The sequence below is a fragment of the Mirounga angustirostris genome, unplaced genomic scaffold (genome assembly GCF_029215605.1).
Source record: "Mirounga angustirostris isolate CCGP_5_RB_7025 unplaced genomic scaffold, mMirAng1.0.hap1 SCAF_3, whole genome shotgun sequence".
Lineage (NCBI taxonomy): Eukaryota > Metazoa > Chordata > Mammalia > Carnivora > Phocidae > Mirounga > Mirounga angustirostris.
Window position 1 is genome coordinate 170592820 of NW_026991711.1, and position 15585 is coordinate 170608404.

The 15585-nt window shown below is 35.3% G+C and overlaps 1 protein-coding gene across 1 annotated transcript in view; it reads right to left on the bottom strand.

The window, feature by feature from the left end:
* Positions 1-953: 953 nt before the first annotated feature.
* Positions 954-15585, bottom strand: part of LOC123838506 (receptor tyrosine-protein kinase erbB-4) — a 950771-nt gene continuing 936139 nt past the window's right edge. Inside the window, exons 19-20 of the mRNA XM_064585840.1 lie at positions 8290-8475; positions 954-1064 (exon numbers count right to left, since the gene is read on the bottom strand). Of these exons, the coding sequence (XP_064441910.1) occupies positions 954-1064; positions 8290-8475 (297 nt within the window). The remainder of the gene's footprint in view (positions 1065-8289; positions 8476-15585) is intronic.

The window sequence follows — 15585 nt, forward strand, 5'->3', positions numbered from 1 at the left end:
TACCAATGTCAAATTCCCAGTTGTAATATTGTGTTATAGTTATACAAGATGCTCTCACTGGGGAAATTGGGTGAAGGCAACATGGAAACCCTCTTTATTTTTTTTTTTAACTTTCTATGAATCTACAATTATTTCAAAATAAAAAGTTTTTTTGTTTGTTTTTTGGTTTTTTGGTTTTTTTTAATACTATCTGGAGAAGGAACTGGGCAGGTGTAGAGGAAGTAAATTTTTGTTTTGCCCTCAGTCTCAATATGTTTTTTCTGTTTTCAGCCAAATCATTTGAGCTCCTCATCCTTTGTTTCTCCCATGAGCAGCAAAAGGCAAGTCCCATCTCTCTGAATTACTGTAAACATCTTGAAATCTGGGAAAAATGGCATTGCATGCATACATCTAAAAGATCATGAATATATATCACAACTTCTTGAGAGCAATGTTATAACACCCGTCTAACTCAACAGTTTTGGAAACAAAAGCCATAGGGGAGCCATAAAGTAGATATACCAGTCCTGCTACTTTGAATCTGCATTTGAGAAAACCACTGTGCTCCTAAAAGCTGCCACAATACCAAGCTTCCCCTAGCCATGGCTAATAGATGTAATTGAAAACACTTTATACACATGAAGTGCAATTTAAACCATTTGGGTTGCATAGCTTTCACTTTTCCGTCAAAAAAAAAAAAGTACATTAAAAGTACTAGCTAATGCATACATTTACAGTAAAGAAATTAAGTTCTTTACTTTCTGGATGTGTATGGTAACTGAATGAAAACTTTGCCATTTCTACAATAGAGTAACTTCCAAGCTGAATTAGAGTTGCTCAGCATGCCAAACAAAGCCACGGGCAAAGCAAAACAAAAGGGAAGCTTGCTATTTTATAGGTTAGACAAGAAATAACCTACAATGACTGTGAGAGGCCTTCATATTTCATGCAAACCCCAGGAAACAATTAAGGCCTCATTGCAATTCTGGGACCTGTGCTTTAGAAACTGCATCAATAAACTTCATTTTCATCTGGTACATTCGAGAGTCTCTCTTATCCCTTACTACCCCTTTTATATCGTCCTCCTTTCAGGCAATGAGAACTTGGCACATAAATAGAAAGCATGAAGTTGTTTCAGGGAGGGGATAAATACGATTCAAATTCAGCCAGGTGCTTTATCACCAATTTGGGAGGTTGCAATGTTATTAGACTTTCTGATACAAAGATGGAGAGGGAAAACTATGGGTGGAAAAGAGAGATTCGAAAAAAAAAAAAAAGAAACCCTTGGAAGGTAAACTAAAAACACAAAAGTACGTGGAGGTAAAAATCTAGCTGCCTCTCATTTAATATTGTATAGGGGGAAAGTTCATTACATCATTTAAAAGTTATCACAAGAGCCATATGATCTGTTAGACTAACTAATACTGTAGCAGTTACTTCACCAGTTGTAAACAAGGAATCCACAAATCTTACAGAGCCAGGGGAAGGGGTGCTGGCTGTTAGTTGATCCAGGCTGGGGTGTCTGGTGACACCAGGGGGGCCAGGGTGCATTTAGATCCTGGCTTTGTGATTAAGAACTGTGGCCTTAAATGGACTCTGTCGCCCGTTTGGGCTTCAGTTTCCCCATCTTCAACACAAGCTCATCGGATGGTCTTCAAGCTGGTCTCTGTGAAGACCCCAGGAACCTCAGGGTCCCAAGAAGCCCTCTCAATGCTATCTGCTGCTGTAGTTATGGCTTGGTTTTATCTGTTTAGATTTTCAAGTATAAGATTTCACTTAAAACAATTGCATGCCTTAAACATTTTTTTTTTTTTTTAATCACTGAACGAGATAATCTTCCAGGGCTCCTTGCTATGCCAAAATTTCAACAAGTTCTGATATTAATTTTTCTTAAACATTCACCACCTCTACAAAGTAACTTTTCTGGACTGGATCCTTTCCATGTAATTTTTCTATTGCTTTCCTTTCCTTTTGTATACACAGCAAACTACTTTAAGATACTAGAGATTGGAGAGCTCTGTTTTCATGAAGCTGAACAAGGAGCAACTTTATGTACCAATTATGAAGGTCAGAAAAGTAGAGACTGTCCCTGTCTGCCAAGCATCATATGTTTCTTTTTTTTAAATTTAAATTCAATTAATTAACATAGAGTATATTATTAGTTTCAGAGGTAGAGTTCATTGATTCATCAGTCTTATATAATACCCAGTCCTCATTGCATCACATGCCTTCCTTAATGCCCATCACCCAGTTGCCCCATCCTCCCACCCTCTCCCCTCTAGCAACCCTGTTTGTTTCCTATGATTAAGAGTTTCTTATGATTTGCCTCCCTCTCTGATTTTGTCTTGTTTTATTTTTCCCTCTCTTCCCCTATGATCCTATGTTTTGTTTCTTAAATTCCACATATGAGTGAGATCATATAATTGTCTTTCTCTGATTGACTTATTTCACTTAGCATAATACTCTCTAGTTCCATCCATGTTGTTGCAAATGGCAAGATTTTTTTTTCTTTTTTTTTTTATGGCTGAGTATTATTCTATTATGTATATATACCAAATCTTCTTTATCCATTCATCTGTCGATGGACATCTGGGCTCTTTCCATAGTTTGGCTATTGTAGACATTGCTGCTATAAACATTGAGGTGCAGGTGTCCCTTTGGATCACTACATTTGTATCTTTGGGGTAAATACCCAGTAGTGTAATTGCTGGATCACAGGGTAGCTCTATTTTCAACTTTTTGAGGAACCTCCATACTGTTTTCCAGAGTGGTTGCACCAGCTTGCATTCCTACATAAGTGTGGATTCTCCACACTCTTGCCAACATCTGTTTCCTGACTTGTTAATTTTAGCCATTCTGGCTGGTGTGAAGTGGTATCTCATTGTGGTTTTGATTTTTACTTCCCTGGAGCATCATATATTTCTCATCAGATTCTTTAATATCCCTAGAAGAATCCTTGTGGGACCTCCCAATACATGTTTAAAATGGAATTTCTGACCGACGATGATAGGTTAGCACCAAGCTGGAATAATTTTAATTTAGAAAAAAAAATTAATGTAATGTTCCCCTAATTTGTTATCTCAGATCAAATTCACTTTCATTTAACATGGGGTTAATGATGGAAAAACTTCTCCAGGGCAGATTTGTATTTTGTCCTGGAAAAAAAATTTCAAGTGAACCCTTTAATTGTACAAAGGTATAGCAATCTTCTTCTGAAATGGCTGGCCCAAACACTGTTCTATGTGATTAAAAAAAAACAAACCAAATAAAAAACCAAAAAAAACCAAAAAAAACCCCCGCAATGCCAATATTTATTGAGCAATACCATGTGTTAGGCAATATATTAATATAATGACATACTTTATTATTTTATTTAATTGTTATAATAACTCTGTGAACTAAATATTGTTATCCTGATGTTTAGATAAGGAAGTTGAGAGAGTTTAAAAAACTTGCCAAAAATTCTACAGCTAATGATTGATAGTTGGGATTCAAAGCTAGATTTTTCTAATTCCAAAATCTGTTTTCCTTCACCATTATAATCATAGTAGGGTCTCAAAGGAAATTTGCTATATTCATGAGTAAAATAATAAATGAGTACAAATGAATAAAGGAATATAATAAATGAGTAAAAATGAATAAAGAAATATATATATATTCCTGTTCTGTAGAACCTTCTAATTTTTCAGATTAATATCAGTTGCTCCTATTTATTTATTAATTCAAATTTGATAAACATAGCTTTGTTTCATTTTATATAAGCACAAGTATTCTCATTTAGCAAAATGGAAAAATGGGTCTCAAAGTTCTCACAACTATGAATTAGAATTTATACCCAGATTGTATTTCTCTATGGTTGATATTCTTTCTGTTACATACACTGCCTTTCTGTAGAAGTCATGTCTACATTGTCTTGATGATAATAAATATTAAATACTGTATTATAATTTTACTTAATATTATAATGACATATTAAGTACTAAAGCTTTGGTAGCAAATGTTCAAAGCTAAGGTATGATCTCATTTAACCATCACAACAGCTGGACGAATGGAGGCTGTTGCTCATTTTATAGATGAGGAAACAGATTTAGAGATATTAAGGAATTTGCCAAAGTCATACAGATGATAAATGGTAGAACTAAAAGAGGAACAGAGTACTACTTCCTTTTAAATTCTGCCCTAAAATACTAATGGATGGCACCGTCTCTCATCTGTCACCATTTGAGGCAATATTTTTTGTTTACTTGGTTTTTTTATCTATCTCCCCCAGTAGAATATAAAAACTATGATAGAGGGACTTACTCTTTCTCGAAATCCTAGATCTTGGGATAGTACCTGCTACATCATAACTTGATTTTTTTTAGATGAATAAATACATTAATCTTTCCTAAAAACCACAGATATTCTCCTTTGTGATTTAAATCTCAAGTGTCTAAGGGCTCCTGGGTGGCTCAGGTGGTTAAGTTGTCCAACTCTTTATTTTGGCTCAGGTCATGATCTCAGGGCTATGAGAAAGAGCTGCTTGATGTTAGCCATAATTATTATTTTCCTACCTACTGTTGTATTTTCCATAGAATGTTATAACACAAAGATACCTCTGTCATTTTACAGTATTATCCCCTATCCTTCCAGCTTTATCAGTGAAAGAAAGGATGCAGCCAAAAGCAAAGTGGGTCTTGGAGCAATTATGATGCTTACTTTCATGAGCCTTCTTGACTGGAATAAGATTTGTAAAGTACTTGTGTTTACTAAGACCATCTTACTCATATTTTGCAGACGTTTTAAAAACAATTCTCTGTTTTGAGGCTTTCAACCTATAGCTAATAAAGGAGATTGTTTTTAAACACTCCATGTTCTAGGAGCTGAGCCAGAGAACTTACATTGGACTGTTTTATTTAATCTTTGCAAACCACTGTGAGGAAGTATATCAGTTTTTTATTGCTGTATCTAATTACCAGAATAGGCTTAAAACAATACAAATTTATTTTCTTACAGCTGTGGATGTCAGAAGTCCTGAACTGGTTTATAAACTGGAATAAAATCAAGGTATAGCAGGCCTGGACCTTGTGAAGAGGATCTATTTCATTTCTAGAGGTAGACTCTATTTTCTGGCTTGTGGCTCCTTTCTCCATCTTCAAAGCACATCACTCCACATCTGCTCCCATCTTTTTATCTTACTTACTCCCACTTATAAGGATTCTTAGATTACATTGGGCCCATCCAGATGATCCGGGATAATCACATATCAAGATCCTTAATTTAGTAACATTCACACATTCCCTTTTAACATGTATAGTAACTTATTCACAGATGCTGGGGATGGGACTTAACATCTTTGGGGGCAGGGAGTTTCAGCCTACCAGAGGTAGATACCATTACACTCATTTTGCAAATGAGAAAAAATAAAAAGTAGTGATTATGAACTCTTAATACACTGAGAAACAAAATTCAAAAACTAACTTACTCAAACTCACAAAACTTAAAAGTGATCACCAACATACTAATGTAGGTCTTTCTGATCCTAATGCTGTTTCCACTACACAATTCTGTCCCTGAAGTAGGAAAAAAGACAAAGATGTGTAGATTTTTTCATTTTCTTTTTGAGTTAAAATATTTACTAAATGTTTATTGAATGGCTACTATACCAACTTTCGGTGCTAGGAAGAAATATGAATCAGACTGAGTTAGTAGCTAGGTAATCACAAATTTTCCTATATATTTAAATACCTATAACTCTTCAGTCTATCTTGAGAGTCCAAACCAAATTCAACTACCTAACTGGAAGTTTCACTGCCATGTTCGATAAACCTTTGCAATTTGCCATGTCTGGAACTGAACTCCTGAATTTTTTTCTGCAACTATGTTCAATCCCTCAGTCTTCACCAGCTCAGGAAACAGCAGCACCATACTCCCCCACAACTGATCAGTATTCAGATGCCTATATTTATCTTAAAAATATGTCCTAATCCTATTTACTTCTCCTTATTTTCATTACCCCCAGACTTCTGACTGGTAGCTTCATTTCCATTCTCGGATTGCCTTGATCTCACCTCTATACATAAACCGGCATGATCTCATTAGAACATAAAATACTTCAATACCTACAGTATATTTATAATAAAATCCAAACTTTTCATGCCACACAGGGTTACCACACATCTGGTTCTGTTTAGGACATTGGTGTGCCTGCTGTCTTGGTGGAACTAGTGATAGAGCCTTCTTTCACTCCTAAAATTGTCCCAGTTGGATGATAAATTACACGGTTCTTGTGGAATTTTTCGTCTGCCTAAATTTTCCTCCCATAAGCAAACTCTTCTCTCCTAGGACTCAATAGGGTCTGCCTTAAGTCTCTCCTGTAATTATTTTTCTTCAAAATCTGAACCTAAGAATTAAGTATAATCCTATACTTAATTGTTTTATCTGTTGACTGTTACGCCGTTAAAGACAACCAGGCCCACGTCCATGATATTTGCCCCTAAACACTTTAGGCAGCATAATACCTGACACATGGAAGGTGTTTACAGGTATTTATTAAAAGGTTAATGACTAAATAAACTTGCCATATAGTCAGATAGTTATATAAACACATAGTATAACATTTACATAATACAAATGTGTTCAAGATACCAATGACCAAAACCAGTACAGAAGCAGGAGAAGTTGCTTCTGTTTGGAGAAAAAGGTTGAGTAGGGACAGGTGCTGTAAGGGGAGGAAGCCCAATCAGTGTTGATGGATGGAAAAGATCATGTTATGTGATCAAGAAGCTATGAGGAAAGATTTCTAAGTAGAAAGGCTGGCATTCACAAAGGCAAAATGTTTTAAAACAGTGTGATTATTCTGGGAACTCAAAGTAGTTTCTATTATTAGGGTGTACAGCCTTGCATAAATGATATATTAATTTCATGAATCCCTAAGGATAAAACCTAAATTATGAAGAAACCTGCAGGAGACAGAGAGAACAGCAAAGGAACTTGAAACTTAGAGTTGTTTTCATCTATAGTGCTAGGATGATTTGAAAATTTCTATTGCCTGTTTAGCTCACCTTATAATTCATAGAAGTTTAGATATGTAAATCAATTTTTGAAGAGTTGTATTTCAAACTTCACTACCATAAAAAATCCTCTAAGTTGTGACTTTGTTATATAATTGTCAAAAAAGTATAAAAATGGTCCATAAGGAAACTATAACGAGATTTATGGTATATAAAACTAAACTGGGCTTTTCCCTCAGATAATTTTTTGGGGTTAACATTTCTACTTTGGGAAATGAGTTTTCATTCATTCTTAGACTGTAAAAAGAAATAGCCTAGAATTACTAAATTAACATTTTGGCATTTATATTATACAAATGCAAAGATGAACACATCTGTAGAATGAACCACACATTAGGTCAAATTTTGATGTAAATAAAAGTTGAAATAGAGAATTAAAACTTGTCTCAGATCTATTTACCTAGGAGAAAATTTTCAAGAAATATTCTTGGTATAGATAATCATAAATGGGTTCTTTGAATATAAAAAATGTACACCAGAAGTTTCACACTGGTGGACAGCGGGACATAAATGCTTTGTTTGGCTTCCAGAACAATTCAAAAGTTTGAGCCAAGATTTAAATTTGGAGAAGTCACATAAAAAAAAAAAATCCAGAATTCTGGCCCCTCTGAAAAACTGGAAGAGCACATAACTCTGGTGGGAAAAAACCATAGTCCTATAGAGGGCAGTAGGTGTCCTCTAGCCCACTACACAGCCACGTCCCCATCACCCCAGGTGCTGAGATCCATGCCACTTCCCTTATGTATGTCACATGCCATGCCTTGTACCAAAACACCCCAACCATTAAAGACTAATTGAGAACTATCAAAATGTCTAGGAAAATATTTAGAACTTGATCATCTGTAATACTGAGAACTGAATGTACATACCATCTTAATAAAATCCTCTAAAAATGGAACAATTCAGAATTCAATCTTGGCTTTCTTGGATTTTGTTTGTTATTTAGATTATATTAAAAAAATTAAAAAGCCAATCAAATTTGGTATAACATTTTTTTTTTCTCCTGACCAGTAAGCTATTTGTTTTGGCATCTGGTCCATATAACACAATTAGCAGTAAAATAATCCAAAGATGTTTAACATGTGTTTAATCTGTGCTTTGAATGCAAAAACTTCCATATACCTTCCATTATAGCAAAAGTAATTTATTTTATTTAAGTATATTAAAAGACTAGACATGTTTTCAATATCCATACTGTTCTAGAATAGGAGAAAGAAAGCCAGGAGAGTTATTTCCATGGGAAGTGATGGGCACTTACCTTAGCTATCTGGACACACCAGTTAAGCAGAAGCTGGGATCCAATGTTATCCTTGTGTTCATGGACATAATCCAACAGGCAGCCATGGGGCATAAGCTGTGTAACCAGCTGAATGGTTGGGCTCAGACACACACCCAATAACCGGACTAAGTGTGGATGGTCCATACTTGCCATGATCAAAGCTTCCTATAAAAAATTAATAAATAACACCATCATTTCAACTCAAATTTCTTTATAGCACGATATTAATGGTGCTGATCATAATTTTGAAAATGTACTCTCATTCAATGGAATCAATTAAAAATGAAAAGACATTAATGCAGCTATTATATTCTTAAAGTGATTTAGCTCAAGTAAAATTAAGTGAAAAAGACTATACTTTTGTTAAAATGGAAAATGTTATAGAATTAAATGCATATAAAATTAATATTAGTGTTTTTTCTTTTGTAATATGGACAATATTTGATTTTTTTACTGCTAAGTTAGTTGATATTGAATCCTAGCTTATACTGTAGATTTTTAACTTTTGATCTTTAGTTCTAGAATACAATAATCTATACAAGTGCGGTTATTTTCACGTAGTATAAGGTGACCCAAAGTTAAGTCATCCATTATTAGTGTGGATTTAGAGAGCATACACAGGTGTAATTTATAAATTATAAATATCAAAATTTAAACAATTATAAGCAATATGCCATTGTGGATTTATGTAGAAAAATAAACCTTTTAATAAGACATTTTGCTCCATAACTTTGTCTTTACTCAAATTTATTTCATTTCCAAAATTGTAAGTGATGTATTATTCATAGAATTATAAAATTTGAACGCTAATTGAGACTATAAAAAATTGTCTACTCCAACTTTATCATTTCATAAAATGAGAAAACAGCTCTAATTTCTTTATCATAATCATGTCACTTTGGTTTAATGAAGATAAAATTGGACATATGATAGTTATTTAGTACATCTTAAAGTTAGCCTCCAATTAAAAGTTATTTTAAGTATCTTTACTGCAATTTGAAACAGATAGGACCTTACACACACACACAGGGAGTGGCACATATATGGCAATTTATTATCAATCAGTTTACACTGAAGCCATGAGAATGTTTATTGTAGCATTCTTGAATATTTTCTTTAACTTTGAAATTTTTCAAAACAAAAAATTATGCACAGAAAGCTATATTGACCTTTTGTTTAAGATGGCATGGCAGATTGAATACACAAATTTACTTCCATTTCCTCTCAATTCCACTATACTAGCAATAAAGGAATTAATCAAGAGGCAGACACCAACAGTCATAGAGAGGAGGCAATAAAGATAGAATAATAAGAGTAGGAATTGGCTTACTAGTTGTAACTAATTTTGCATATGTATGACATCTGAAGCCTAATGTAGCAGGTAGGGAAACAGAGAAGAAATCCAATTTACACCACATGTGTATACCACCAAAGGCTCAAGTAGTGTTAGCACCACAAATTTCTGCAAATGGAGCAGGAGGGAGAAACTTCCGTTAGTAGGATTGTTTCAAAGTGTATTTAGGAAGCACCTAAGACTACAGATCTCCTCCCCTCCATCAAAAGGATTGTGGACTATGGATATTAGGCAAAATGGAAAGAGAAGTACTCTGGTGAAAACAGTAGGGTTATGTAAATTTATATATGGAGAAAATTGGGGCCACCTTCCAGTTCCTTCTCCCAAATGGAGCTATGACTTCAAAATTCTGAAGCTTAAATTGTTTAAACCTCAAATTCCAAATCCAGCAAAATTTCAGGTAAGTGAGTGGATATACAGACATGTTCAGGCATGTCTGTTCTTAAACAACTTATCTCACGGGGTGCCTGGGTGGCTCATTCAGTTGAGTGTTGGACTACTAGTCTCGGCTCAGCTCATGATCACAGGGTCATAAGATCAAGCCTGGCATTGGGCTCTGTGCTCAGCAGGGAGTCTGCTTGAGATTCTCTCCCTCTGCCCCTCCCCCATTCATGCTCTCTCTCTCTCTCTCTCTCAAATAAATAAATCTTAAAAAAACCCACAAACTCATGTCACATACTTCCTTTCTCTGTTAGAAGTGTTCATTAAGTAAGAGGGGGCTTTAAAAGAGTACATTTAATTAAGGAAACAAAAAATGACAGTGTAGGGATATTCCAGAATAAAAGCAGTACAAGAGACCAAGATAGCAGTCAGTCCAGAATGGAGTGGGACATATTGATCTGGAAAAGGTAATCCAAGAAGATGGAAATGATAGAATACTTAATGAGCTTAAAATACATTAAGGGTATATATATATAGCAGATGCTGAAGGTCAAATTAGGATGGATGCACAGAAACCTAAGCAAAGGTAAAATGAAGAAATTGATTTGATGTAAAGTACAAGACATACACAAGTAAAGAAAATCATGTATTTACTATAGAGCATGGCTGGGAATAGTTACATAAGCATAAGGACATAAATACAAAATGTTGATATGAGCAAACACCATATGACTATCCTGGAAAATGAAGGGAAGGGAAGTAGACTATACTTCAGCAAGCGGATAATGGGAAGAAAGTGAAAGGTACATTCCTGTTGTTCATAGTGACAAGTTAGTGTATGATGCATAAAATGGAAAAATCAAGAGTTGACAGGGTAAGCATAATATTTAGATACAGGGTTAAATGAAAAAAATAAATTGCTGAGAAATTGAAAGTGATTACTTTGGGCAGTGGAAAACAGGCAGGAAATGGAATGGAGAGTCACTCTAGACTTCTGTCTTTTACTATTTGCCTTGCAGACGTATTTGACTTTTATTATTACCTTAAAGCTATTTGAGAGGACATTATTAATTTTTAATCTCCCACTACTATTTTAGTGGTGTTGATTTCAGCTGAGTCTAAAGATTATTGACAATTATGGTATATGTCTGATGGAGTATATGGAGTTACTGGATCCAGTCAGGGTCCTAGGTGCGGTATAAACTTTTACTTTTTTCAGTAAGGAAGAGTGGGGCAGAATGGGCAAGTGTCTTTGAGAAAGAAGAGATACAAGGCCAAACAGAAACAATAAACTGGTAAAACGGCGTTGGCCCAATTCAAAAGACTGTTTTTGAACCTTTGTGGGCAGAAGCTGAAATTGTTGTTTTCCAGATGGCTTTCAAGTAGATGCTGCAATTCCCCCCTCCTCAGTGGCCCCAGGGAGCCAGAGTCATAGAACAGGGGAGAACACCAGTTTCTATGCTTCCTTGCTGAGCCAACCACAGCAACACCTGAGGACTAGCAGCCCAGGGAGCACTGAGGGGCATCACCTCTGGCAAGGATACTGGCATCCTTAGGTAGTACCAGTCAACAGTGGTACCAGCTGATGGTGCCAGGGGGAGAAGAGACTCTCCATAGGGGGGCCAGGCTGGTAAGGAAGAACACTGCAAATATCACAGGAGGACTGGGACTGGGACATTGGTTTATAGGTACATATGAGGCACTCAGTAAGTGCCCAAACTATATGGAGAGACTTCTTTAGGGGTTTGAGTTTCTGTGTAATCAGCAAAGCCAGAAATTTGAGTTATTACTATGAATATGGCCCCATTTGGATCCAAAGGGTAGAAATATTTTGGTTTTACTTGCTGTGTATTTTAGCAAACATTTGAAATAAAGCAAATCAATGTAGTTATAAGGAGAGTACAGATAAGAATGTGAGCCAAGTAATATTGTATTGTTATTAATTAATTAATTATTAACATTAATATTGAAAGTATAAACCAGAGGGCTCCTTCACTGAATTATGATATGCACACATATATACATATATACACCAACAAATAAGCAAAACATGTAATCAAACTAAATATCTAATTTAATAAAGTACCACATTAGATATTATCTAATTAAGTTAAATTTATACTGATTGCATTTTCTCCATTTCTCTTCTGGTGGCTCTCAGTCTCTTATGAGCCTAAGAGTCACCTAGGTTTGTCATTACAAGTAGCTATCCTGGCCCCACTCCCTGATAATCAGGGCTAGAAGTAGATCAGGAATCTGCATTTGTAGCAAGCTCTCCAGATGAAGCTACTGAGGGTTTTATGAAAATTAAGGACCTCTGGAATATTGCCATAAAATGAATCTATAATCTCGTTGCAAAAATCGTAATTTGCAGTTGTGGTTTGATCCCCATTATAACACTAGAAGTAGTCAAAGGACGTAGTAATTCTCAGGTGTAAAAGGAGAAAACCAAAAGCTGGGTGGGCTTACTGCCCGGGTTATATTTGATAAGTACTAGGATCAGGTTTAAGATTCAGGATTTCTGATTCTTAGTGCAGTTGCTACTTCTTATGATACTGAACTTCATAAATTTCAGTTCCATCAGCACTTGGCACTGTAGTACTGTTAACTTATCTTGTTAACAAGAAGACAGCTCCAAACACCTGATATTAGTTGTATCTGAAGAATTGGGTCAAATTATACTTTATTTCCTGAGGAGCAACTAAAATCAAACAACAAATTTGCACTAACAGGTAAACAGCCATCACTTACAATATGCTTTCAGAAAAAGCCAAAGGAAACATATTTCTCTGATTTCTTGAGAGTATTATTTGGTACAGACCATTTCTTGAGAAAGAAAATGATGAAATTTAAAGTAAAAGAAAGATTTGGAGGTTATTTCAGGCTTCTTTTTCAGTATGAAATATATAAACAATTTTTTTTTCTTTTACAACTCAAGGAGTGATGATAATTCCATTCTAAATATGCATGTGAAAAGTTTACATCAGAAGAGCGTAAAAAAGTCACATGAAAGTTCTCTTTAAAAAAATCTATTAGTAAGTCCTGGCAAAAAAGCTGGGGTTGTATTAAGGAAAATTGCTCATCACACTACAAAGAGTATTTGAAACCAAATTGCAGAGTATTTGCATAATAGTTCTCTTTTTTTGAGAAAGAAAAGATGAACAAGACACTAATTGTAGGTTTTATTTTTTTTCATAAAGGAAATAGCAGATGGCTTTTTTGGAGGATAGGGAAAGAGATAAAGAAAAGAGAACGTGGATTCATTTAGAGTGATGAGTGGGATGGAAAGGGAAAAAAATTCCAATATTTTAATAACGGAGTGTTGGATTTCAATAAATTGCTCTGTGTTGAAGTTAATAATGTCCCTTGTTACCTATCTCCGTGTGGGGCCTGTGGAAGCAATTTTGGAATCTTTGTTGCTGTACTAAAAAATGTCACCGAAGGCCACTGGAATAAATACAAGTTGACAGGTGCATTATCTATTTTTTCAGAAATAAAATTAGTTTCTGTCTTTGTTTTCCCTTCTGCTTTATAAATTTTTTTCTTATAGGTGAATTAAAGAGTTTTCTCGTTGGACAGAGGGGAAGGATGTAATAGGTGCTACGCTGAAAACTCCAAAGCAAGAACATTTTTCTTTACAATGAAGTCTGGTTTGAATAAGGACATTTTTTTAAAACTATCAAGGCACATCCAGGGCATAGACAAAAAGCTCTGAAGCATGTGTGCCATTATTCTCTTGCCTATGCTGTTTGTATCTCTATTTGTGTCTGAAGGGAAGATATTTCTGTACAATAATAAAAGTAAGCAATACCATTTGTCACATTAAGGTATCATTTTGCCCAGCCTTCAGATGTTTATACCTTGCCACTTAAATGTGTTTTCTCACTTGTGTTGGTTAGTGGTTTCATGAAAAGAAAAAATAAAAGAAAAACATATGGCCAGTGAAAACTTATGGGCTCTTCTGTTTCTTAAAAATGTTAACTTCAGCCAAACTTTCACTGTTTCATTATGTCTATGGACCATTACTTCAATGCCCTCCAGCTAAAAATGGGTAAAATCTCATTGCATCAGGGATAAGGAAGATAAAAGGGGGGATAGAGGAAAAGAAAAAATAGACAATTAATGTAGACATAAAACTGTGTTTAATGCAACGGTCAGCAGATTTGTGAATGCTTGGCACAAACGCCTCTCCTGAAGACAGTGAGGGTGATGGGGATGAAGAAAACAAAGGAGATCATGCTGACAGCAGTGATGAAAGATGAAATAAAATTACTGGTCCATAATAATGTTTTACAAACATGTTTTGCTGCAGATGGTATCTAGATAATAAAATAAATGAAATCTGCATCTGTTTACTCACATCTAGAATAAATAATAATTTACTTGTGTGAGTAGGTGACCAGGAATTAGATAGACTGAATTGATTTGCCATTAAGTTTAAGTCTGTCCACATTGCTGGCTGGGCTCAGCACTCTTTTCTAATCTCTGCCATCCTTTGGGCGGACATGAACATTCAAGATTAGGATCCTTCTAACTTTTGGTGTCAAAAGTCTTCCATCCCCAATCTCCATGATTCACCCATTGAGTAGCTGGATCTCAGACTTCGATATTACTAACAGTGCTACACAATGAAGAACTTCATGAGTAATTCTACACTGGGTAGATTTCTACTTTCTGGCTGTTTCCTACCTCCCCCTCCCCCTAGGTATACTGAATTTCCCTTCATCCTTATATTTTCCTACCACTTTGTTATACATTTTCTCACTTAAAAATATTTATTGAGGACCTGCTTTGTGCTTGCCACTGTTACTGAAGTTGGGTCTACCATAGCATCTCTATCATCATGAAGCTTTCACTCTACTGGGAGAGGCAACCAATATACAGGAAGAACAAATATAAAACAGACATATAAGTAATCATAAGTCATATTAAAGGTTATGGACAAAATAAATAGAATATTGTAATAGATAATAAAATGGTGGCTACAGAGATACTTTAAATAAAGGTAGTCAGGAAATGTGTCCTGAGATCTGAGAAGAAGCCAGATAGACAAATACAAGGAAAGAGCGTAAGAGCTGGGTGAATTTGGGAAGCTCTGCGGAGACTCAAGTGTCTGGAATTTAGCAAAAGCTGTGATGGCAATGAGATGAGATTGGAAATGCAAGTAGAGGCCAGATCATGAAAGGTTTTGCAGTAGTGGGAAGAAGACTGGATTCATTCATAATTTTTTAAATGCCTGCTTTCTATTATGCTTCATTTACTCCTCTCTCAGTCTGAACTCCAGTGTTGACTATTACAATAAAGCATTTACCGTCATCATATAATTTTTTCCCCTTGATATTCCCATTGTGCCACTCCTTGGCCAGAGGCAACTCCCACCATCTTAAGTCTCCTCAAACTTTCAAATATTGCTTGGGAAAGGAATCAATTCATGGAGATTTGTCCTAAATCTCCTGATTTGATCCTCCCAAAATAGCCCTTTGTTATCTTTTTAAATTTCTTTCTCTATTACATTTATTATGATGTGTATCTCTGAGTAG